This window comes from Ceratotherium simum, chromosome 16, assembly GCF_057802395.1.
Source record: "Ceratotherium simum simum isolate JZ-2026a chromosome 16, ASM5780239v1, whole genome shotgun sequence".
NCBI lineage: Eukaryota > Metazoa > Chordata > Mammalia > Perissodactyla > Rhinocerotidae > Ceratotherium > Ceratotherium simum.
The window spans coordinates 11106028-11126793 of NC_141915.1; the positions used below are offsets into that span (position 1 = coordinate 11106028).

Here is a 20766-nt window from a genome sequence, read left to right on the forward strand (position 1 = left end):
GCATCTATATTTATAGATGAAATGGGTTTATAATACTTTTATTATATTATCCTCTAATGATTTCATAGGCAAAATTACCGTAGCCTCATAAAATGAGCTGCTCACTTTTTCACTCCTTCTCCAGATCTGTATCTCAGATACGTACTCCAGGCCAAACCAGAGATCACCTGGCCCAGCCTCCTGTTTCCTAAGCAAATATTATCACTCTTATTCTCTAGAGGAGAAAATTGAGGCCCAAGAATAAATTCCTGAAGGAGATGGAATTAGAACTTGTAATATTTTATCTGCTTTGGGTCTATAACTTCTTGGTGTGACCAGTATAATAATTAGTTTTTGAATAATACTGTATAATATTAAAATAATATTGCAAGTTTCTGAAGTTAATCCGTTAGTTTTTCAGAACTCAGTATACATTTTCCCATGGAAACAATCAAGTTGGTTGAGTTTGCATACCGGGTTGCTTACCTATTGCTTACCTCATAATATCACCTGTCATGCCCATGTGGTGGTGTATATCCTCTAACCCAATTTTCCAACCAGACTTGATCTTTCAAACTCTTCCAGTGTGACCTCTGGACTCAGCGTCTGTCATCATCCTTAATTTCCCAGACTCTTCTCTGAATGTTCCTTTCCCAGACCTTACTGAAGCCTGGCTTTCTTGGAGGACACTCTTCCCCGCAGCCCTCTTAATAGAGGCTTGTGTTTTGGTTTTAGGTCACACACCTGAGGGTCTGGAGCTGGGAGTATTGCTCCCCAATGCTACTTCTAGACCATTATTCTTCCTTCATTCTTCAAAATCCTCTGCTCCTTTGAGGTTCATGTCTGGAATTATATCAACTACTCCCTCTAATTGTTGCTGGGGTCTCCCAGCCTGGCCATTCACCCACATTCACTGATAACTCTAACACCTGCCTCATCATCTTCCTCTTTACACCTATGTTCCTATCATCATTGTTGCTGACTTCAAAATCCATCAAGGTACTCCATCTAATTGTAGCTTCTCAGGCCTCAGTCTCATCTCCAATGATCTTTCTCTTCAGCCTGTCCTCAGGCCCCTACCCTAGGCTTTGTCATCTCCAGAAACAACCTCTTCCAATTTATTGAATTCAAGCCCCCCACCTCTGATGATCACCTCCCAGCCTTCCAGTTCATTTACTCACGTATCCCCATTCCTTTCACTTTATGGAGATCTCTAAACCATTGTCTCTATCAGTTTTTCACTATCCATCAACTCCTTTTCATGCTTACTCTCCTACTTACCCAGTTTATAGCCATGATCTAACACATAATCACTCTCAAGCAAATACCTTAAAATCTCTTTTCCCTCTTTCTAGCAAAACCCCAACCCTGGCTAATTCCAACCATCTGTCTACTTGCTCTTTACTTGAATGCTGCTAGAGAAAAAAGTCCACAACGATGCTGACTGGTCACACTTTAAATCAGCAGATCTTAATTGGGACCAATTTTGCCTCTCCCCTCACTGGGACATTTGGCAGTCTGGAGACATTCTTGATTGTCACACTGGGGTTTGGTGGAGGGTTCTACTGACATCTAATCAGTAGAAGTCAAGGATGCTGCTAAATATCCTACAATGCACAGGACGGTCACCCACTACAAAGAATTATCTGGCCCCAAGTGTCAATAGTGCTGAGGTTGAGAGATCCTGCTATAAGTTAATATTACAAGTCTCAGGGGCCGGCCCCGTGGCTTAGCGGTTAAGCGTGCACGCTCCGCTACTGGTGGCCCGGGTTTGGATCCTGGGCGCGCACCGACGCACCGCTTCTCCAGCCATGCTGAGGCCACATCCCACATACAGCAACTAGAAGGATGTGCAACTATGACATACAACTATCTACTGGGGCTTTGGGGGAAAAAAAAAAAGGAGGAGGATTGGCAATAGATGTTAGCTCAGAGCTGGTCTTCCTCAGCAAAAAGAGGAGGATTAGCACGGATGTTAGCTCAAGGCTGATCTTCCTCACACACACATGAAAAAACAAGTCTCAAAGAGGCAATCAACACAGGGTCTTAGCACTTGCTGTCCCCTCTGCCTACAACATGGTTCTCTCATGACTGGCTCATTATTTAACAGTCACTTCCTCAGAAAGCTCTCCCTGACCTCACTCCAGAGCAGACCCAACCTCATCACATTATTGCTTTTCTATTGCTTTCAAAACATGCACCATTTTTTAAATGTCTTTATTGCCTGCTTCCTCCCTCTAGAATCCAAGTGACATGAGTGCAGCCTCCTTATCTGTCTTGTTTACAGCTGTATCCCTAGTGTCAAGCATGGTGCCTGATACATTATATAGGCACTCAGAGAATATTTGTTGAACAAGTGGATGAAAATATTGTTAATTTGCAATTTATTCATTCATTTATCAAATATTTATTAGTGATAAAATCCAGACACATCTCTGTGCTCTTGGAACTTATAGTACAGTAGGGAGACTGACACTGAATAAAGAACCACACAAAGTAAATAGTTTCAAACTATGATAAGGGCTTTGAAAGAAAAGTATAGGTATTGGTGAGAGCATTCAGCAGGTGATCTGACTCAGTCTGGGGTGGGGAGTCAGGCCAGGCTTCCCAGGAGAAGTGATATTGGAGCTAAGAGCTGAGGGAAGAGTTGGTTAGCTGGGTAGAGCAAGGTGGGTGGGGGTAGATGGAGAAGAGCATCCAGCCCTAGAGTAGACAGTGTGCAAGGTGCTTTGGTGGGAAGGAACATAGCTACCCTTCAGGAACAGAGACGGCCAGTGTGGCTGAAGCACAGAGAGTCTGGTCAGCCATGGTGTGACATTTATTTGCCAAATCCAACAGGGCAATAGGAGCAAAGGAGTGCCATTGGAAGATTTAAAAAATTTTAAACAGGAAGTGACAAGATCAAAGTTTGTAAAAAAAAAAAAAAAAAAAGTCCCTCTGGAGAATAGTGGGGAAGCAGGGAGATTGGTTTGGAGGCAGTTGCAGTGTGGGGACAAGAGGTGATGGTGGCTTGTCCTGAGGTGGTGGCAGTGAGCTTGGAGAGAAGTTGGATAAACTTAAGTAATGAAAAACATGGAATTTTAGAGCTGGAAAGCACTTAAAAAGCCCCTCACGGTTAATCAAAAAGTAGAACAATAAAAATGAATAATAAAGAGTTCATTAAAGTCTGCATTTTACAGAAAAGCAGGCTAATTAGCTTAGCCAGAGGGGACCCTTAATAAGTTTATGAATAAAAGAAGGAAAGAGAGAATGAGAGGGAGGAACAAAGATGGGAAATGTGAGAGAGTTAAGGTAAAAAAAGGAGAAAGAAAAATGAAATGAGAGAGACAGTAATAAATGTGTGTGAGTCTGAGGTGTGAGGAGGTTGGAGAAGAGGTAGATACAGGGGGGCCAGCGATGTGCACATAGGAAAATGCAGAGAAAGACTACTTGGTGATTTCGGTGCTCCCAAGGGGTTGGAGATAGGGAAGGAAGGTAGACTAAAAGAGAGGGGAGTGAAATAGGAAGCAGGAAAGGCAGGAAGGGGGAGATGACTAAAGATGTGGGAGGAATGAGTAAATGGGGGATGCTTGGAAAAGATGTCTTGGAGGAAGGATGGGCAATAGCTTGGGGAGAATAAGAGCAGAAACCTGAGGGTGAGGTGGGAGTCTGAGGCGTTAGGGTGAGCCAGACGTTAGGGTGGACAGAACCGGGAGGGGACGGGAGAACTCACACAAATAGGCAGGTCCCGGCTCAGAATGAAGGAAAAAGAAATGCATGTATGGCTGGGGGGAGGAGGAAGAGGGAAGGGTGGCGGGCAGGTTTGGAGAGACTCCAAGGGAGGGGAACGATGGGTGTGGCCAAGACTCTGACCTAGCCCTTACCCTGCTCCCCACATTTTACTGGTTTCTAGTCTCAGTGGTATCTTCTTTCTGCTACGAGGACCCTTGATGCGGGAGGGGACAGTGACCGCAGGGAGGTGGGGTGTGAAGGGCCCAGGCAGTAAATCATGTCAGGGATCGGAATGGGGGCCCAAGAAGATTTGGGGTGGTGGGGCGCCATGTCTGGAAGCCGGGCGTCTGTTGGAGGGCAGGGTAGGTGGGCGACGGAGAGCAGCCGAGGGCGGGTGGGTGCTGGGGCAGTGGCTCTGGGCGTGGAAACTCCAACAAGGCTACTGAAGTGGAGAGTTCTGAGGGATTGGAGCTAGGGCTACTGAAGGTGGGATCGGCTAGGATAGGAGACTGAAGAAACAGGAGAAGAGCAGAGGGAGGGGGTGAAAGTAGGGCGGGGCGAAGAGCGCCTAGAGTAGAAACCAGGAGTCCCAGCGGGGTGAAAGGCGGGGCCAAGGCTGGCCAGAGGCATCCCCTCCGCCCCTCCCCGCCCCCCCACCTCCAGCCCCTGGCTCCGCAGCGTCCTGGGCGCACCTGTTGGGGGAGAGGGGAAGGGGCATCCTGGTGCCCGAGGGAAGTCGAGTCCAGAGGGGCTAACTCTGAGCTTGGGACGCCTGAGAAGCCTCCGCCTCCTCTCCATCTGCGGTCAAAGCCCGGCAAGCGAAGGGGCGTGACCCTGGTGCTCAGGTTTCTTCCTCTTCACCTGGGCAAGGAGGGGTGGGGGCCAGGACTTCCGGCTCAGGTGAGTGTCCCTTCGGTGACGTCAGGTCACCCTCGGCCGCCCCTCCAGTCCCGCCCCCGCTCTCGCGCTCCCGGTGCCCGCGGGGGCGCGCCCCCGACGCCCTACATATACTCAGGTGCGCCGCACCTGTCGGCTCGCACCTGCTGACCGCTGAACAGCCTCTCCGCACGGCAGCCTCGGGCGGACAGCCCAGGGCACTTTGGGGACTTCCAGCATCCAGGACCGCGCCCATACGGCCCCTCCACCTTTTGTTTAGGTAGGGTCGCCAAGGGCGCGGGAGGGAACCGCCTGGCCTTCGCGGATCGCTTTTGTCGGCCACCAGTACTCCGGGCGTAACCTGTTCCCTCTGCCCCTGTGAGACCCTCGCCCCGCCGGAGGAGTCGGTTTGTGTTTACCTCGGGTGTCAAGAAGATTTGCAGTCACTCGACCAAAAACTTTTTTGTCTCTTTGGGTGACTTAAAACTCCACCCCAAGTTGTCTTTTGTGGGGTCAAGGTTTGTTTGTTTTACTGCAGAGTCGCCCACCCGGCGCCCCTAGTCTTTTCCAAGGGCGGAAATGGCCAATTCGGGCCTGCAGCTGCTGGGCTTTGCCATGGCTGTGCTGGGCTGGGCTGGCCTGGTGGCCGCCACTGCCATCCCTCAGTGGCAGATGAGCTCGTACGCGGGCGACAACATCATCACGGCCCAGGCCATGTACAAGGGGCTGTGGATGGACTGCGTCACGCAGAGCACGGGCCTGATGAGCTGCAAATCGTACGACTCGGTGCTCTCCCTGTCGGGTAAGGCCGCAGGACCGACGGGGCGGACGCGCCCAGGGCCGAGGTCGCGGGGTGGGTTGCTGGGCAGGGCCCGCGGCCCCACGACCGACGCCCTGGTTGCCGGGGAGCAGGCGGGGGAGGAGGAAGCGGAAGCGGTCGGGCCGTGGCAGTGGGGCTGGGCCGGAGCGGGCCGGGGTTCTGGCGGCCCATGTGGGCCTGCACCCCGGCAGGCTGCGCCCCTCTTCCGCTCCCAGCAGGCCTCCTTCTCGGCTTGGTGCCCGGCGGCCCAAGCCCCTCAGGGGGAGCCGAGCCCTAGGCGGGGGTCTCCCCTCCCCCACCGCCCTGGGCAGGCAATGGTCTCCGCCATCTCCCGCCCTTTTCTCCCCGACAAAAGGCCGCGCGGGGCGGAGGCCGCGGGGTCGGACCGAGGGCCGAGGAGCCATGCGCTCTGTACGACTTGGGCCGCCGCCTTTGGCCTCTAATCTTATCGGCTGATTAGCCGAAGCCGCAAACCCGGTGGCTCCGATAGTGGGGTCAGAGGTGGGACGCAGAGCGAGACCTGCGGCCCTGGCGGGGGCTCCGGCCACCGCCTCCGCTTGTCATTGCTGTCCCCTTTCACCCTTCCCCCGGCCCGGGGCAGTTTCATCGAAACCCTGGCGCCCCGGGCGGGTCCTACAGCAGTGGGCGGGGCGGAGCAGGAAGGCTGCGGAGTCGGAAGCCGGCGGGATCCACCCAGCTCAGGCCCCGGACTTCGTCGCGGGGCGGGGAGGCCGTGACCCGCTGCGGGATCCAGCGCCCGTCTAGTTAGTGTGCCTAGTTAGTGTGCCCGGCGGGCGGCTCGAAGGCTGGAGCCGTCGGAGGGCCTCCTGCATTTCCAGCAATGACGGCCTCCTTCACCCTTCACTGCAGCGTCCCTGCAAGCCACCAGAGCCCTAATGGTGGTATCCCTGGTGCTGGGCTTCCTGGCCATGTTCGTGGCCACGATGGGCATGAAGTGTACAAACTGTGGGGGAGACGACAAAGTGAAGAAGGCCCGTATAGCTATGGCCGGAGGCATCATTTTCGTCGTGGCAGGTGAGCCACAGGTTCAAGGGCCCTCCCCTCTTCCATCTTGGAGGAGTAAGGGTGGGCAAGGTACTGGTTTGAGGGCCACAATACTGAATCCTAATTCTCTCTCCAGGTCTTGCTGCCTTGATAGCTTGCTCCTGGTATGGCCACCAGATTGTCACAGACTTTTACAATTCGCTGGTCCCCATGAATGCTAAGTAAGTAGGGGACCCGTGCCTAAGAGGACAGGTCTGGGGTCAGGAGACGCAGGCCAGGGTTTCTGACCCCAATCTTCTCTCTGTAGGTATGAGTTTGGTCCCGCCATCTTCATTGGCTGGGCAGCGTCCGCTCTGGTCCTCCTGGGAGGTGCCCTGCTGTCTTTCTGCTGTCCTGGAAGTGAGAGCAAAGCTGCGTACCGTGCACCCCGCTCCTACCCTAAGCCTAACTCTGCCAAGGAGTATGTGTGAGCTGGGACCCCTCTGCCCCAGCCTGGCAGCCCATGGGTGTGCCCAGACACCTGAGAGGACCTGAGGCAGAGAACCCAGCCCCTGGGCAGGGTGCGTAGCAGAAGCCTCTGGTCACTCCAGCCCTGCACACCGTGTACAGTTCCCTGGGGGGGGGGTGGATGGGGGAGACGAAAAGAGGGGAGGTTGTGCTTTTTGTACAGTAATAAACAGTATGTTTTGGAAAGTAGGCTTCTTTTTTTTTTTTTTCCCTTAAGGCCCTTTACTTTCTTCCCATCCAGAACCTTGCAGGGAGCCTGGAACCTAAAGTACACCTGCTTCAGTTAAAAAGACACTTATCGAGCACCAATAGTGTGCAAGGCCATCTCTGCCCAACCATTTCACTGTCATTCAGGCCCTAATACTCTGACTATTGACTACAGAAGCCTCAGGTGCTTGGCTTCCCTCATCCATTCCCATCCTCCAGTTCCTTCCATTCCCAACTCTTGCTTAAATAGCTCCCAAAGAGTTTCTTTTTTAATAAAAAAATTAAGATTTTTATTAGGCTTGGGGGGAGTTTCTATTCTCTCACCTTCCCCCATGCCCCCATCGCACTTTTGGCCCTGCTTAGATGTTGCTCCCTCATGGGTCATAGGGCAGGGCCTCCGTAGACACAGGTAACAAAGGTGCAGCAGGGACAGCGCAAGGACAACATGAACAACAGAAGGATAGTTAGGGACCCAAGGTCTTCCTCCTCCCCTTCCAATTATAGTCCAGTCAGATCTCCTGGCCAGTCAAACATCTAGGTCATCATCTGGGTCTTCTTGGTCCAGGTCATCATAAGCATCTGGCTCATAGAAGATGTGGCTGGTAGCCTGACCTGGCCCAGGGCACAGTAGAGCCTGCTGTCTGAAGACAGAGAAGGAGAGAATTGGTGTTGGTAAGGGTGGATAATAGGGGTCATGTCTGGATACCCTCTTCCTGGTGACTGCCTCCCTCTTTGGCCTCCATGTTTTCTTGGTCCAAGTCCCTTTCTCTGACCTCTTTGTTTAGCTAGTACTGAAGCACCCTTTTGGTACTGGAATTGATACTGTTATACTGCTCTCCTAATAATACCTTAAGTTCTTAGCAGCTTGAGGGCAAGGATCTTGCTGTAGTCTTGCTTCATCCACCCACACACTGGGCACAGAACAACAGGCATCTGCTAAGCCCTTATTAACCTGCCTTTGCCATACCCATCCAGTTTCCTGTCCTCCTAGCACCACTGCCTAGAGATAGGGCCACTTCCTCGGGGTCTGGTCTGGCTCAGCCCAGGCTCAGATTGCTCTGGGGATGACCGTGGAGCTGGGACCCAAGGCTCTAATGGAGAGAAGAGACATAAAAGCCCTTTGCCATTGATGGGGTATGGGTGGGTAGAGAACCACTCCCCAGACTTGTCTCTGGAGGTGGACTTCAGCCCCTATAAAGTCAGGTTAATCAACAACCTGCTGTTGCCCCACCTCTCAGGCCCAGATGCTGGGCTCTACTCAGGGATCCGAGCACCTAGGCCCCAACCTTACTTTTCAGAGCTGAACTGGAAGGGCAGGGTCAGGCTATCTTTGGCTTCTTTCTCTTTCTTGGATAGGTGAAGGTTAAATGTCAAATGAGTCGTGGGGTCCACCTGTGGGTATAAAGGATGCTGCCACTCTGCCCCATCGCTGGAATCCCTGACCCTACCCCCAACCTCTGCAGTTTTTAGTCTCCTCTCTCCTTTTGCCAGATCCCAAACTCCATTCCCTTGTTCCAGCCCTGGCACACTCAGATACCGGGGGTGTGTGAGGATCTGGGTGGGGCTGGGACTCTAGCCGGGGCCCCCCTTGGAGATCCAGGCTGAAGTCAGGCAGGATGGAGAACCACTGAGTCTGGGGAAAGAAAGAAGAGTATCAAAAAGGTTTTTTCCATCTTATTGAACAAACCAAAGAGAACTCGGGACCTAACACCCCCAGCCCCGAGTCATCTATGTAATTGGCTGCTTTCACCTCTTGCTCTCCACATCTCACCCCTTCTTCAAACCTCTCTATATGAACTTGTTCCTTCTCCCCCACCAGGAACCACTCAGTCTTTCCTCCTTTTCCATTTCCTGGAAGGCAGTATCTTTCATTGATTAAGCTCAGAAGATGCGAGTCAGGCGATCTTGAGTTCAAATCCTGGCTCTACCACTTTCTGTCTGTTATCTTGGGTAAGTGACTCAAATTTAAACGTTCCTGGACTTTACTTCCCGGACTGCAGAATGGAGATAATAAAACCATCTACCTCACAGGGTAGCTGTGAAGATTAAATGAGGGAAACGATGAAACAATGAAAGCACAGAGAAGTACTCAATCACACCATTTTTTTATTGCTTTTCCCATTAAGACTTCCCCTCTTTCTGACCCCAACCCCTAGTCCTCCCATGCTTCTGCTGACCTGATGGGTTGGGCGCTGTTGGGGCCTCCGATAGAGGATGTGGGCAGAGGCCTGACCCATTGTGCCACTCAGGGTCACCTCAGTCTGAGCAAGGCTGCTCAATGCTCCCACGGGGCCTGGGCCATGAAGCTCTTCATGTAGCAGGCCCAGCACATGCACCTGCTCCACTGGGGAGCTGTCACCTGGAGAAGGACAGGAAATGTACGGCACAAAGGGCAGCAGAGAGCATTCAGGGTAGAGGCCTGGGATCAAAGTGAAGAGGGAAGAAGGAAGGAGAGACCCACATTCCATCACAGCTTTGCCACAATCCTAACTTACATCGCCAGTTTCACTGCCCTGCTCTGAGCCTGTCAGCCCTCACCTTTAACACACTTCCCAATTCCAATTGGCATCACTCTGACTTCAGTCCTCAGGACCCCCTCATGGACTCCAGGATGGAATTAATGCTTTCATCATCTGGTCTTGGCTTACTTTCCAGCTTCAACTCTTTACACACTACACTACTTGCAATTTTGGGAATTTGCCAAGATCCCAGTCAGTGCCTTTGATTCCCTTCCTTTTTGGGAGCATTTACAGAGTGTCAGGCACTGCACTAAACACTTTAACATTTCAATCCTTATAAAAGTCAGAATTTTTAGATTGAACCAGAGAAATTGCTGATATTTGACACGTGACCATATCTGACCTACGAAAACAGCAATTCCAAGTGGTCAATCTAATACTAGAAACTCCCCCACTTTCACAGAGGAAACTGAAACAATGAGATCAAGCACCTTAATACAAAGCTGAGTATCTGACTCCAAAGCCCATTCTAGAACCCACAGTGTACTTCAGGGTTAGTCCCAGTGCCCCTGGCCTGACCAAATTTGCCTGGCTGACCCCTTGCTCTTTAAGACAGTTCCTTCCTTAAGGTGCTCTGTGCATGTTCCTTTACCAAGACAGCCCTTATCAGACTATCTTGGAACTGCTTGTTTACTCTCTGTATCCTTTATGGGACTTTGAGCTCCTGGAAGGCAAGAACCTGAGTACAGTTAGTTTTTATTTTCCTGTTATCTAGAATTGTACCTGACACATTGTATATATTTAATATTTATTGAATGAATGTTGAATGGATAAAATGAATGAGTAAGAAAGAACTTGGAGAAGAAAAAAAAAGTGATTAGTAGATGGGATTATGGAGAAGTCAAGAACTAGAATAGAGGTTGAAGAGATGAAAGAAGGTCCAACTGGAGATCCTTGATATGTTTTTTCTTAGGGTGGAAAGGCGCACATTCCTCAGCAGGGGAAGATGTATGAGGGGAAGTAACAAAGGAAGGGTCTCACCAGGGCGGGAGTCCTGATGGCTCAGAGCATGCAGGGTCTGGCAGAGTGTGGTGCAGGGAAGGTGAAGCAGCAGCCAGCTGAGTGAATCCAGAGCAATGGTGACAGGACCAGGATTTGTCCTCCTGCACATTGCTCTCAAGGCTCCCAGGGGCCCCCCAGGAAGGGCTTCTGCAGTCTTTGACCAGTTGAGAGGGTCTCTGAAGAGGTCATGGTAAACCAGCCTGCATAAGGGAAAATAGGAGACAACATAACACCGCCCCCTCCGCCTAATCTTGAACTTCATCCTCTGATCTATGTAGCTCTGCTTTCTCGATTGAATATCCTAAATTTTGTGAAAGGTAATTACTGAGAGGTAGAATATAGTGATTGAGAGCACAGACTTTGGTGTCAGACAGCCCTGACCCTCAGGCTTGGCTTTGCTACTTGCCCAAGGTCACCTAACTGATAAATCACTTAATCTCTTTAAGACTCAGTTTCTTCATTTGTAAAATAGGGATACAAACCTCTTGACATTTAGCACAGTCCTTGATACTAAGTACTTGATAAATGTTAGGTATCATCATTATCAATTATTTCCTGAGTGGTGCCTAAAGCACATCATTCTTTAGATGGATAAAGAGAAAGGAGAGGACATGAGACATGGTTCCTGCCTGTAGAATACCTTAGAGAAGGTCAAGAATTAAGTCATGTGGTAGTAACTACAAATAAAATAGCAGTTCAGGAAAAGGAGTCTGGCATGGGCTAGAAATCCTGGGAAAGCTTCATGGTGGCAGAACTTGTTCCCAGATACCTTTCTATCTTCTGCTTCTCTTGTGAATGCCATCTGAACATACAGCATCATCTCTAACACAATGGCTGATACAAAATGAGGGCTCAACAGATAGAGGTAAACTATTATTATTATCCACTGAGCCACCCAGACCAGGAAGTAATCTCTCTTAACCAGGCATTTAGATGGGTTCAAGGACCTCCTGATCTGGATGCTTTCCTCTACACTACATCAGTCTATGAGTCCTGGAAATTCTACCTGCTCAACTCCTTTTATGTTTGTCCTAAACTCTGCCTCCCTACTGCCACTGCCTTAAGGCAGGCCTCTGTCATCTCCTATCATTATTCTCTAAGATTCATTAGGACAGGGACCATGTCTGCCTCATTCACTGCTGTATCTCCAGTGCCTAGCACAGCAGATGGTTCGGAACTGGTGCTCAGTACATATACACCTGATTGAACCTGGATTACTGCAATAGTCTTCCCACTTGGTCTCCCTATCTCCAGGCTGCGCGCTTCCAACACATTCTCCACACTGTAGTCCACCCTAGACTAATCTAACAGCTATGATGTCACCACTCTACTCCCAAATATTCAAATGACTCCCCACTGCCTTTAGGATAACATCTAAACTCCTTTTCGTGTGTTCTGTAAGACCTTTTACTATCAAGTACCTCTTTGTCTGACCTCAGGAAGCGCTTCCACCTCCCACGAACAGGTATGCCTTCCACACCTCTCTAATTTTGCAAAAGCTGTTCCCTCTACCTGCACGACAAGTCCCTCAGCAGCTTACAGTTAGTGTTGATGCGAGTTTGGAATCCACGTCTGGATTAAGCATCGCCAGATTTCCAGTAACTCAAAAGGCATAACGTGTTTATTCTTACCCTTCAGTTCAGCCTCTGGTGCTAACCTGTACTGTTGGCCTTTTATTACTCTCTTTTTCTCTCCCAACTTCTACGGTCTCTACTTTGGATTCTCCAGCTACCACTCATCATTCCTCTTACTAATTCTTGCCTCACGAAAGACCCATATCCATTCATTCTATGAATATTTAAGTAGTTGCTAATACACACGAGGTTCTGCGCCTCCTGCTGTAAGGGAAGTTTCTCAGCAATAGAGATCCCACATCCAATTAAATCTCTTCCAGTTTGTACTTACCGGCTGTTGATACTGGAGTCAAAACCTTCACGAAACTCTTCCTCGCTCACTTCACAGCCCAGGATGTGGACTTGTTCCCCACTGAGGCAGAGATGCGGGGAAGTGTCAGAGTGGGGCCCACGCTTCCTTCCCGGGGAGGACAAGGAGACGCTGCCGAATACTCACCACACTGCAGATTTCTTGATAAGCGCCTTCAAGAGACTGCGCCCCTCCCACTCCACGGAGTCTGGGGAGAGCGAGAGATAAACAGCGTGAGAACACTTACGTTTCCGCCTTCACGAACTCGTCGCGACCTCCACCCCTAGCCTGTGACCCGTGGCCCTTCCTTTCCACTTGCGCTCCCTGAGCCCGGCTCCGAAGCCCCTGTGCCTGTGGCGCTCACCCCTCAGCAGCACCAGGCCGCCAAGGGCCAAAAGCGACTCCAACATCTCCAACTCCCGCCCGCTACCTCTTCGGACGCTCTCTGATGGCGTCAGGGCCCGCTGCCCCGCCCCTTCCAGGTGAAAGGGGCGGGGCATCCATGATTCCTGCCTCCACTAAGACCCGGCATAGTCTGGAATGAGAGGTGATTATGTGCAATATTTCAGGGATGCGCACGCGGAGGGGCCCGTCCCGAGCCCTGGCGCACAGACGTACGGCTGACGCCCCTCTCTGCATTCCCACCTTGACTAGGCAGGAAGAGCCGTTGGGGCAGTTGTCCGCGGGTGGGGGAGGAGACCGCTCGAGCCCGACGGACGGGTCCGAGCCTCGGGGGCAAGTGACGTCACCCCGCCCCGCCCATGCCGTTCTAGGCGGGCGTCGGCTTCTCCTCTGGCCCCGCCCTCCGCCACCTTCTGCGCGTGCGCGATACTGCGGCCTTGTTGGGGGCAGTCCGCTCTCCTTGTCCCCACCCCCATAGACCGTGTAGGGGGAACATTAGTCCCGGTGAAGCGAATACACGTCACCACCGGAAGTAGTGTCAGAGGGGAAGAGGAGGGGGGAAAAAAGGAGGAGGGAGCTCTTTGGGCGGTAAAATGGCGCCTGTCAGAGTGGGAAATCCAGCTGTAGAGGCTGCAGCCCCGCTCCCCAGCGGCTAAGGCACCCCCGACCTCGGGGAGGGGGAGGCCGCTCCTATCCAGCCATCCGCGCCCTTCGGCTCCCCCTCCCCCTCCTTCCCCGCTCCTTCGCTCAGCTGGCCTGTTCGCCGCCGCCGCAGCCCTTCGCGCGCCGCTGCCCCCACCCGCCCCCTTCCCGCGGGCAGCCCCCTAGCGCGCCTGCGCAGCAGGCCACCCTCCGCTTCCCCCTTCCCCTCCCCCTTCCTTCTCCCTCCCTCCCTTCTCCCTAGTCCCCTCCCCACCGCCCCCTCCCCCAATTCTCCATCCCCTTCTAGTCTGGTCTCGGAGGACCCCGTCCTAGCCCGACCTGTCTCGGCCCGCAGCCTCCGCGAAGCCGTCGGTGCCACTCCCCGCCCATGTGGGCCCCCGCGGGCTGCCCACGCCTGTCCCCCAGCTCCCGGTTCTGCTGGGCTTTCCCCTCGCCCAGGGTGGCTTTCTGAGCTGCCCGCTCCGTGCCCCTCTCTGCAGCCTCTCCTGCCACTCGGGGCCCCCGTTCCCCCTCCCGGCGGCGGGGGGCTGCCCCCGGGGGGCTGGCGGAGCTGGGCCGCGGGGGCCCCGGGGCCGGCGGTGCCGGGGTCATCGGGATGATGCGGACGCAGTGTCTGCTGGGGCTGCGCACGTTCGTGGCCTTCGCCGCCAAGCTCTGGAGCTTCTTCATTTACCTTTTGCGGAGGCAGATCCGCACGGTGAGCTGGGGTGGGCGCTGGTGATGGTGGGGACCTCAGTGAGCGGTGCTCACGGGTTTTTGGAAAGTGTCGGGCCTCTGTTTGGGCCTAGGAACGGAGTCCTGCTGTCAGTTTCTCCCGTTAGAGAATTTAGGGCCCCCTTAGCTGGACATGGGGTGGGATAGGGAGGAAGGAGACCCTTGTAGTAGAACCGAGGTGGGGGCGGCCTAACCGGGGACAGGATTTGGCAACTCTTGGGGGCTAGGGTGGTGGGTGGGGCGCTCTTTAAGAAAGCTGGAGTTGTTGCTAAAGAAACCGAGAGGCGGGGAACACCTGTTTGATGGCAGCAGATCTGTTGATGTGGGCTTGTGAAAGACCCTCCTATTATTCGGAACTTCCGTGTGTGTTTGGTCTTATAACAAGGGAGAGACGGGCTTATGTGTCAAGGGTGGGGGCGAGTGGGAGGGCATATGTGGCAAACAAGAATGGGAACTTGGGAAAAGCCCTCGGTGTGAAGGAGAAACCCCTGCGGTTGGCAGGAAGGGAACTCCTCCAAAAAAGCCTGAAAACTTATTTCATAGTGTATCTGAATTTATTGAGACCCTGGGACTAGAAAAGATGCATTTATGATGGGCTTCTTTAGTTGTGGAAGGGAGCACATTAAAGTTTGGGTGTCCGAATCAGAAAACAGTGCTTGTCAGTTGTAGAACTTGAATCTGAGGGCATGTTAGTTGCTCCAGGAGACCTTAGCATTATGAGGGATACTGTGGGGAGTGGAGACTGTGTGAATGTACCCAAATATCTCCCGGTTCCCTCCCCCATAGCTTTTCTCCAAGGTCAAAGCTCCTTAGGCTAACATCATTTAATGAATGTGCTCTTGTGTTCTCATCCTCACTGGGGAGATTCCTCTGAAGGAATCTGGGGAGAATTCAGTGAGCTGGGGTGCAGAGGTTCTGTGGTCTTTACTCTTTGGCCTACCTCAATAAAACTTGAAAAAATAAAACCAGGTAGGGGCTGCTTAGGTCATGGACTTTCCAGAAAGCCCTGGTGGTGGTTGACTTGTTGATTTGGGGGAATGGGCCTGGCCTTGGATTCAGTCTCTCCTTTACCGGTCTACTCCCTTCACTTCCTGATTTAGGGTGAGGATTGTTCTGGGTGGTCATGGTTGTAGGCAGGGCTATTTCCCTAAGACAGGAGTTAGAACCCAAGAAGAATTTGGAGTCAGAGGTGCTGAGATGTGTGTGGGGCTAGCTCCTGGGGTTTTCTTTACATGTTAGCTGCCATCCTTTCTGTTTGGTCTCACTCCGAGCATCCCCTCTTCTCTTCCTAACACATCAGTTTTCTGTTCTGGGTGCAGGGAGTAGTGCTCCAGTGCATCCAGAGGCTAGTTACTTGCAAAATTGCTCTCCTCTGGGCAGCACTGACCCCACAGCCTTTTGTCTTCCCTTCCCTTCCAATGTGGTTTCTCCTCCCGCCCCCTTTCTGGCAGTTGCTTGGAGCATTCCCTACATGCCCAGCATGTGCAATCCGAGATAGCAGGGCAGGACACCCGAGCTGTTGCGGCTCTCATCACAGCCCAGGGAGAAAAGAAGGGCAGATGCCTTGGGATTAGGGGTAGAGGGCCCTTTGGTTTGCAAGGGGGGAGCCTGCTTTTGGTGAGGCTTGGGGCCTAGGGATGGACTGAAGAGCATTTGTCTATGTTTTAGAAGAAAAGAGCAGAGGAGTGAATTGTCGGGCTTTGCATGGGGGATATCCGAGTATTAGAAATAGGAGCCTCTAGAGAAGGCTTGGAGAAGCTGGAAGGCTGAGGTGGTGACGTCCTTGTCCCTTCCTCACCTCTCACTCACAGTCCTTACTTCACTCTGGCCTTCTTGATACTCTATTGGTCTGCCTGGCAGATGGGGCTTTCCAGTGTTCTCTGCCTTGCCCTGGGTACCAGGATAAGGAGGCTGTTCAGAGGGATGAGGTTCTCTGCAACTTGTGACTTGGCTAGTAGAGACAGAAATGGACAGGTGGCTGGTTAAAATAGGCCTGGTGGCCCCTAGCCAGAGGAACTTAGCTGACTTGACAACCCCCGGATTCCCTCATCCTCTATTCCCCTTAGGCACCCAAGGACCTCCCCTCCTGACTCCTACTCCCTGTCCACTAAGGAATCTGAGGTTCTCAGTTCCCAAGTGGAAGTGATGGGAGTTGTCACAAAGAATCCCTGGGGTGGAGGTGGGGAGGGCAGTGCATTTCTTTGTTCAGGGTAGCAGCATAATATCATGATTAAGAGGGCAGGTTCTTGGGTGGGACTGCATGGGTACAATCCCAGTTTCACCACTTCATCCATTCTAATGTTGTGACCATCCCTGCTACAGTGTTCTAGGAATACAACCATGATGGAGACAGAATCCATGTTCTCATGGAATTTTCATTCTAATTGAGGAGACAAACAACTAAATAAGATAATTCCTAGCTCTATGGCCTTAGGCAAGGTATTTAACCTCTCCAAGCCTCGGTTTCTTCGCCTTTAAAACAGAAATGATATTATTGTTATTAGGGTTGTTTTGAGGATTAAATGAAATAATCCTAAATCAGTTACGTGGTGCCCAACATACGGTAACTGTTCAACACACGCTACCTATCATTGTTACTGAGGAAGATTTCCTTGTCAAGAGTTCTAATCCTCTCCCTTGTTATTCTTAGGTAATTCAGTACCAAACTGTTCGATATGATATCCTTCCCTTATCTCCTGTGTCCCGGAATCGGCTAGGTGAGTTTGCTGGCTGGGAAGACTGTTTTAAGGTGAGGTAGTAGGGTTCAGGGTCTGGGCTGGAGGTTGGTTGGTGTTATCCCTTCCCGTTGTGGTTCAGGCCAGGTGAAGAGGAAGATCCTGGTGCTGGATCTGGATGAGACACTTATTCACTCCCATCATGATGGGGTCCTGAGGCCCACAGTCCGGCCTGGAACACCTCCTGACTTCATCCTCAAGGTGTGTGGTGGTGGGAAGTGATGGAATGGTTATGTCCATTATTCTGCTTAGACCTGGACTCCCTTTCCTGGTCCCAGAGAGTCTTGTCCCCGTCTCCATTTCTTGGCACCAGTGTGAGCCTGAAGGGGGGAAGCAGGCAGTGGGAGGGTGGGGGGTGTCCTTTAGGCCTGTGTTGTGCTCAGGACTTCTCCCAGCCTTTCACCGTTCCTCTACAGGTGGTAATAGACAAACATCCTGTCCGGTTTTTTGTACATAAGAGGCCCCATGTGGATTTCTTCTTAGAAGTGGTGAGTTTGCGCAGCTAAAGGGAGCTCTGTGATGAAGGAATGGTTTTAGGGCTCTGGGAATTTAGAGGATCTGAGGAAGTAAGGGGTGAGGAGAAATGGGTCAGGGCAGTTTTGGAGAGGGGAGGTTGTGGGATGATTAGAAAATGGCTGTTGATAGTTTGGGTTCATTTGTTGTGTTGATGTAATTCTATTTTCCACAGGCTTCCTGCTCTTTTGTTCTCACCTCTCTGAATCTTAAGGGTGTATGGTGCCTAAGACTCTGAGTTTGGGGGCGTTCAGAATTTTGTGTTCCCAGAGACATTCGATGTTGCTGAAAGGCCTGAAGGACTAGACTGGATTCCTAGTGAAAGGGAACTGTATGTCTAAATGAATGATCACCTCTTCTGACACCTCTTTCCTGCGATCTATTTCAGGTGAGCCAGTGGTATGAGCTGGTGGTGTTCACAGCAAGCATGGAGATTTATGGCTCTGCTGTGGCAGATAAACTGGACAATAGCAGAAGCATTCTCAAGAGGAGATACTACAGACAGGTAAGGGGCTCGAATCCAGGTCTAAGAGTTAGGCTTGGGAGGCAGACCACCAGGGCAGGATTTGAGTTTGAGGCAATTTGCCCTGGAATGGGACCTTCTGGGGATGAGGGGGAGGTGTATGGTATGATCTCTGTTGTGAGAGTTGGCTGCCCGTGGGTGTTGTTGGGATTAGGGGAGCAGTCACAGAGCGCGAGTCTCCTTCTGATGCCAGCTCACCTTGCCTTCCAGCACTGCACTTTGGAATTGGGCAGCTACATCAAGGACCTCTCTGTGGTCCACAGTGACCTCTCCAGCATTGTGATCCTGGATAACTCTCCAGGGGCTTACAGGAGCCATCCAGGTATGGGGAAGGTGGTGAGTCTGGCAGGACCAGGAAATGGTTTTGAGGAGGTATTTTGAATGCATAGAGCTGGGATTCCCTGGTTTACTGTAGGTCAGGATGTAAATTGTTTCTCTTTTAAATGAGACGTCCCTCCTCTGCCACATGTCCACTTCATACATTAGATTTCCCATATCAAACTTGCTTCAGGTGAGACACAATGGCAATAAATTTTGCTAAAAGTCTCACACTAGTATGAGATATGGTGATTAAAGTTTAATTTTATTTCGGAGAATAAATCAGGAAGGTTTTACTTAGGTTGTTGAGTTTGGGCGGTGGGGGTGGGGTGCAGTTCAGTGAGGTATGTATTTAAGGAATGATCCCTACCCCGAAATAAAAGAAAAAAACACTGTGTCTCTCTTGAATTCTTTGTTTCTTCTCATGTGTATTTTCACTCAACCTAGACAATGCCATCCCCATCAAATCCTGGTTCAGTGACCCCAGTGATACCGCCCTTCTCAACCTGCTTCCGATGCTGGATGCCCTCAGGTAAGAGAAGCTAGACATTTAGATTTCCGAGGAAAGGAGGAGGTGGGGGATCCCAAGAGGGAATAAAAGTTTGTCCTGTTTTACTTAACTTATCTCTCTTCCCTTAAGAACTTAGCATTTGAACTGAGGTCTTCTTACACTAAAGCTTATCACTTTTAGCCATTGAATTTTGGGCAAACTGAATCTCAGTCTCATCCAGTGAAAATGGTGATCATTTCTGCCCCACGTCTCCAATGAGGCTGCCTTACCGTAGTGTTGTGAGGATATCAACTATAAGGACTCTACCAATGCAAGTTATTGTCATCCCAGGTTCACCGCTGATGTTCGTTCTGTGCTGAGCCGAAACCTTCACCAACATAGGCTCTGGTGACAGCTGCTCCCCCTCCACCTGAGTTGGGGTGGGGGGGAAGGGAGGGTGAGCCCTCAGGATGCCGTCTGATGCCCTGTCAAATGGTGAGGACTGCATGGGCAGGGTCTGCCCCTCCCACCCCTCTCTGCCCTGGGAGCCCCGCACTCCATATGGAGTTTGGATGGACACATGGGCCAGACTCTGAAGCAGCCTCACTCTAACTTCGTGTTCGCACTCCCTGGAAACCCTAGACTGGGACATAAGCCGAGGCCTAGGAGAGCCGAAACAGTGTCTGTGTTGGAGAGACAGGACTGGCCAGAGTGAGAGACATTTGGTAATCTAGGAGGCTCAAAGAGAAGCCAAGCCAGCTTTGTTGTGATTTGATTTTTTAAAAACTCTTGTACAAAAATGACTAATTCTTCACTCCAAGGGCTGGGCTGTGGGTGGGAAACTGGGATTTTGGGCCACTGGATTTTCCCCAAACTTGTCCCCCCTTACTTTTCACTCTATTTTCCCTTCTTCCTAGATTCACTCAGATCTGTAACCACCTTCCTCTTTTTTTTCTTTCCTCTCTTTTAAACCACGCATTATAACTTTGAAACCAAAGCTGCCCTAGAGCCTTCTCTGGGGTTTGGGGAAATGAGGGGAGGGGTCATGGTTTACACCCTCCCTGTCCCCTAGGCAGAGGGGAAAGAGACTGCTGTTGGGCCCAAGAAGGGTAGGAGGAAAGGTGGTGCTGGCTTTTCGGGGATGGAAGAGTTAACATCAATATCTATGCTTTGGCGGGAAGGGTCTTAGTGACAGGATGGGCGGCCTGGCAGGGAGTGAAAGGACAGCTGCGTGTCCTGAAGGAACTTGAGCTTTAGCGCAGTATAACATAGAAGTATGAAAGGAGGAGAAACCTGGACGCCAGAACAGGCATATAGCTGGAGAGAGGCCGGGCTTCGCTTGGGGGACTGACGTGGACAAGCTAAGCACGGGCTGCCCCCAGGCGGCGGCTGCCCCGGGCCCTCGGTTCTCTCCGCTCCACCCCGGCGCCTCCACCCCTCAGCGCCCTCCTTCCGAAGCCGGCTCTACTTCCTCGCACCCGCCACGTGACGCTCCGCCCTTCTCCAAGATCACATGATTTTTCTGTTACAAATACTTAAAGTGTTCTTCCGCGCTGACGTAGTCCCTACCTTTCGGACCTCCTCTCCAGTCCCTATTGGTCCACTCATTCCTGGAACCTAAGCGTTCTGTGCGTCTCTCCAAATATATATTTCCTTTTTGTTGTCCGTAATTGCCGGAGACCACCTCCTCTGCTTGGGTACTACTTTGTTTTGGTGTCAACGGCCGCCTTTAGCGTACCAGCACGTTTTGTGAATAGCTATCCTTGTAATTATCTCTGCTCTTTTTTTCCTCTACGTTACTTCCAAAAAGAACGTTTGGAGAATCAGGTCTCAAATTATTACCATCTCCTAGCCCTTTT

At 51.5% G+C, this 20766-nt stretch overlaps 3 protein-coding genes across 4 annotated transcripts; 2 read left to right on the forward strand and 1 right to left on the reverse strand.

The window, feature by feature from the left end:
- Positions 1-5102: 5102 nt before the first annotated feature.
- ELP5 (elongator acetyltransferase complex subunit 5) lies at positions 5103-13064 on the reverse strand. Of its 2 annotated transcripts, XM_014789589.2 has the most exons (8): positions 12914-13064; positions 12697-12757; positions 12532-12612; positions 10606-10826; positions 9283-9464; positions 8643-8738; positions 8397-8497; positions 5103-7746 (listed from the first exon to the last, which is right to left on the reverse strand). In XM_014789589.2, the coding sequence occupies exons 1-8, from the start codon at positions 13047-13049 to the stop codon at positions 7632-7634; spliced, it is 993 nt and encodes a 330-aa protein (XP_014645075.1). In that variant the 5' UTR covers positions 13050-13064; the 3' UTR covers positions 5103-7631. The 2 variants fall into 2 exon arrangements, with proteins under 2 accessions (XP_014645075.1, XP_087296650.1); XM_087440524.1 differs by lacking the exon at positions 8397-8497.
- CLDN7 (claudin 7) lies at positions 5146-7083 on the forward strand. Its single transcript, XM_004433161.3, has 4 exons — positions 5146-5368; positions 6257-6421; positions 6528-6612; positions 6699-7083. Exons 1-4 carry the CDS (start codon positions 5146-5148, stop codon positions 6859-6861), a joined length of 636 nt encoding a protein of 211 aa, XP_004433218.1. The 3' UTR covers positions 6862-7083.
- A 475-nt stretch (positions 13065-13539) lies between the features above and the next one.
- Positions 13540-20577, forward strand: CTDNEP1 (CTD nuclear envelope phosphatase 1). The gene is made up of 8 exons (XM_004433163.3): positions 13540-14311; positions 16979-17045; positions 17146-17264; positions 17480-17551; positions 17965-18081; positions 18310-18421; positions 18865-18949; positions 19259-20577. The coding sequence occupies exons 1-8, from the start codon at positions 14210-14212 to the stop codon at positions 19317-19319; spliced, it is 735 nt and encodes a 244-aa protein (XP_004433220.1). The 5' UTR covers positions 13540-14209; the 3' UTR covers positions 19320-20577.
- Positions 20578-20766: the final 189 nt, after the last annotated feature.

Excerpts from the sequence above, each read along its gene's own strand:
- CLDN7 (XM_004433161.3), top strand. The coding sequence starts at position 5,146 with ATGGCCAATTCGGGCCTGCAGCTGCTGGGCTTTGCCATGGCTGTGCTG. Across the intron at positions 6,422-6,527 it reads CATCATTTTCGTCGTGGCAG|GTCTTGCTGCCTTGATAGCT; the intron begins GTGAGCCACAGG and ends TTCTCTCTCCAG. Across the intron at positions 6,613-6,698 it reads CTGGTCCCCATGAATGCTAA|GTATGAGTTTGGTCCCGCCA; the intron begins GTAAGTAGGGGA and ends TTCTCTCTGTAG.
- CTDNEP1 (XM_004433163.3), top strand. The coding sequence starts at position 14,210 with ATGATGCGGACGCAGTGTCTGCTGGGGCTGCGCACGTTCGTGGCCTTC. Across the intron at positions 14,312-16,978 it reads TGCGGAGGCAGATCCGCACG|GTAATTCAGTACCAAACTGT; the intron begins GTGAGCTGGGGT and ends TGTTATTCTTAG. Across the intron at positions 18,082-18,309 it reads AGAGGAGATACTACAGACAG|CACTGCACTTTGGAATTGGG; the intron begins GTAAGGGGCTCG and ends CTTGCCTTCCAG.
- ELP5 (XM_014789589.2), bottom strand. The coding sequence starts at position 13,049 with ATGCCCCGCCCCTTTCACCTGGAAGGGGCGGGGCAGCGGGCCCTGACG. Across the intron at positions 12,758-12,913 it reads CGGCCTGGTGCTGCTGAGGG|ACTCCGTGGAGTGGGAGGGG; the intron begins GTGAGCGCCACA and ends CGCTCTCCCCAG. Across the intron at positions 7,747-8,396 it reads TTCCAGTTCAGCTCTGAAAA|ACAGCAGGCTCTACTGTGCC; the intron begins GTAAGGTTGGGG and ends CTCTGTCTTCAG.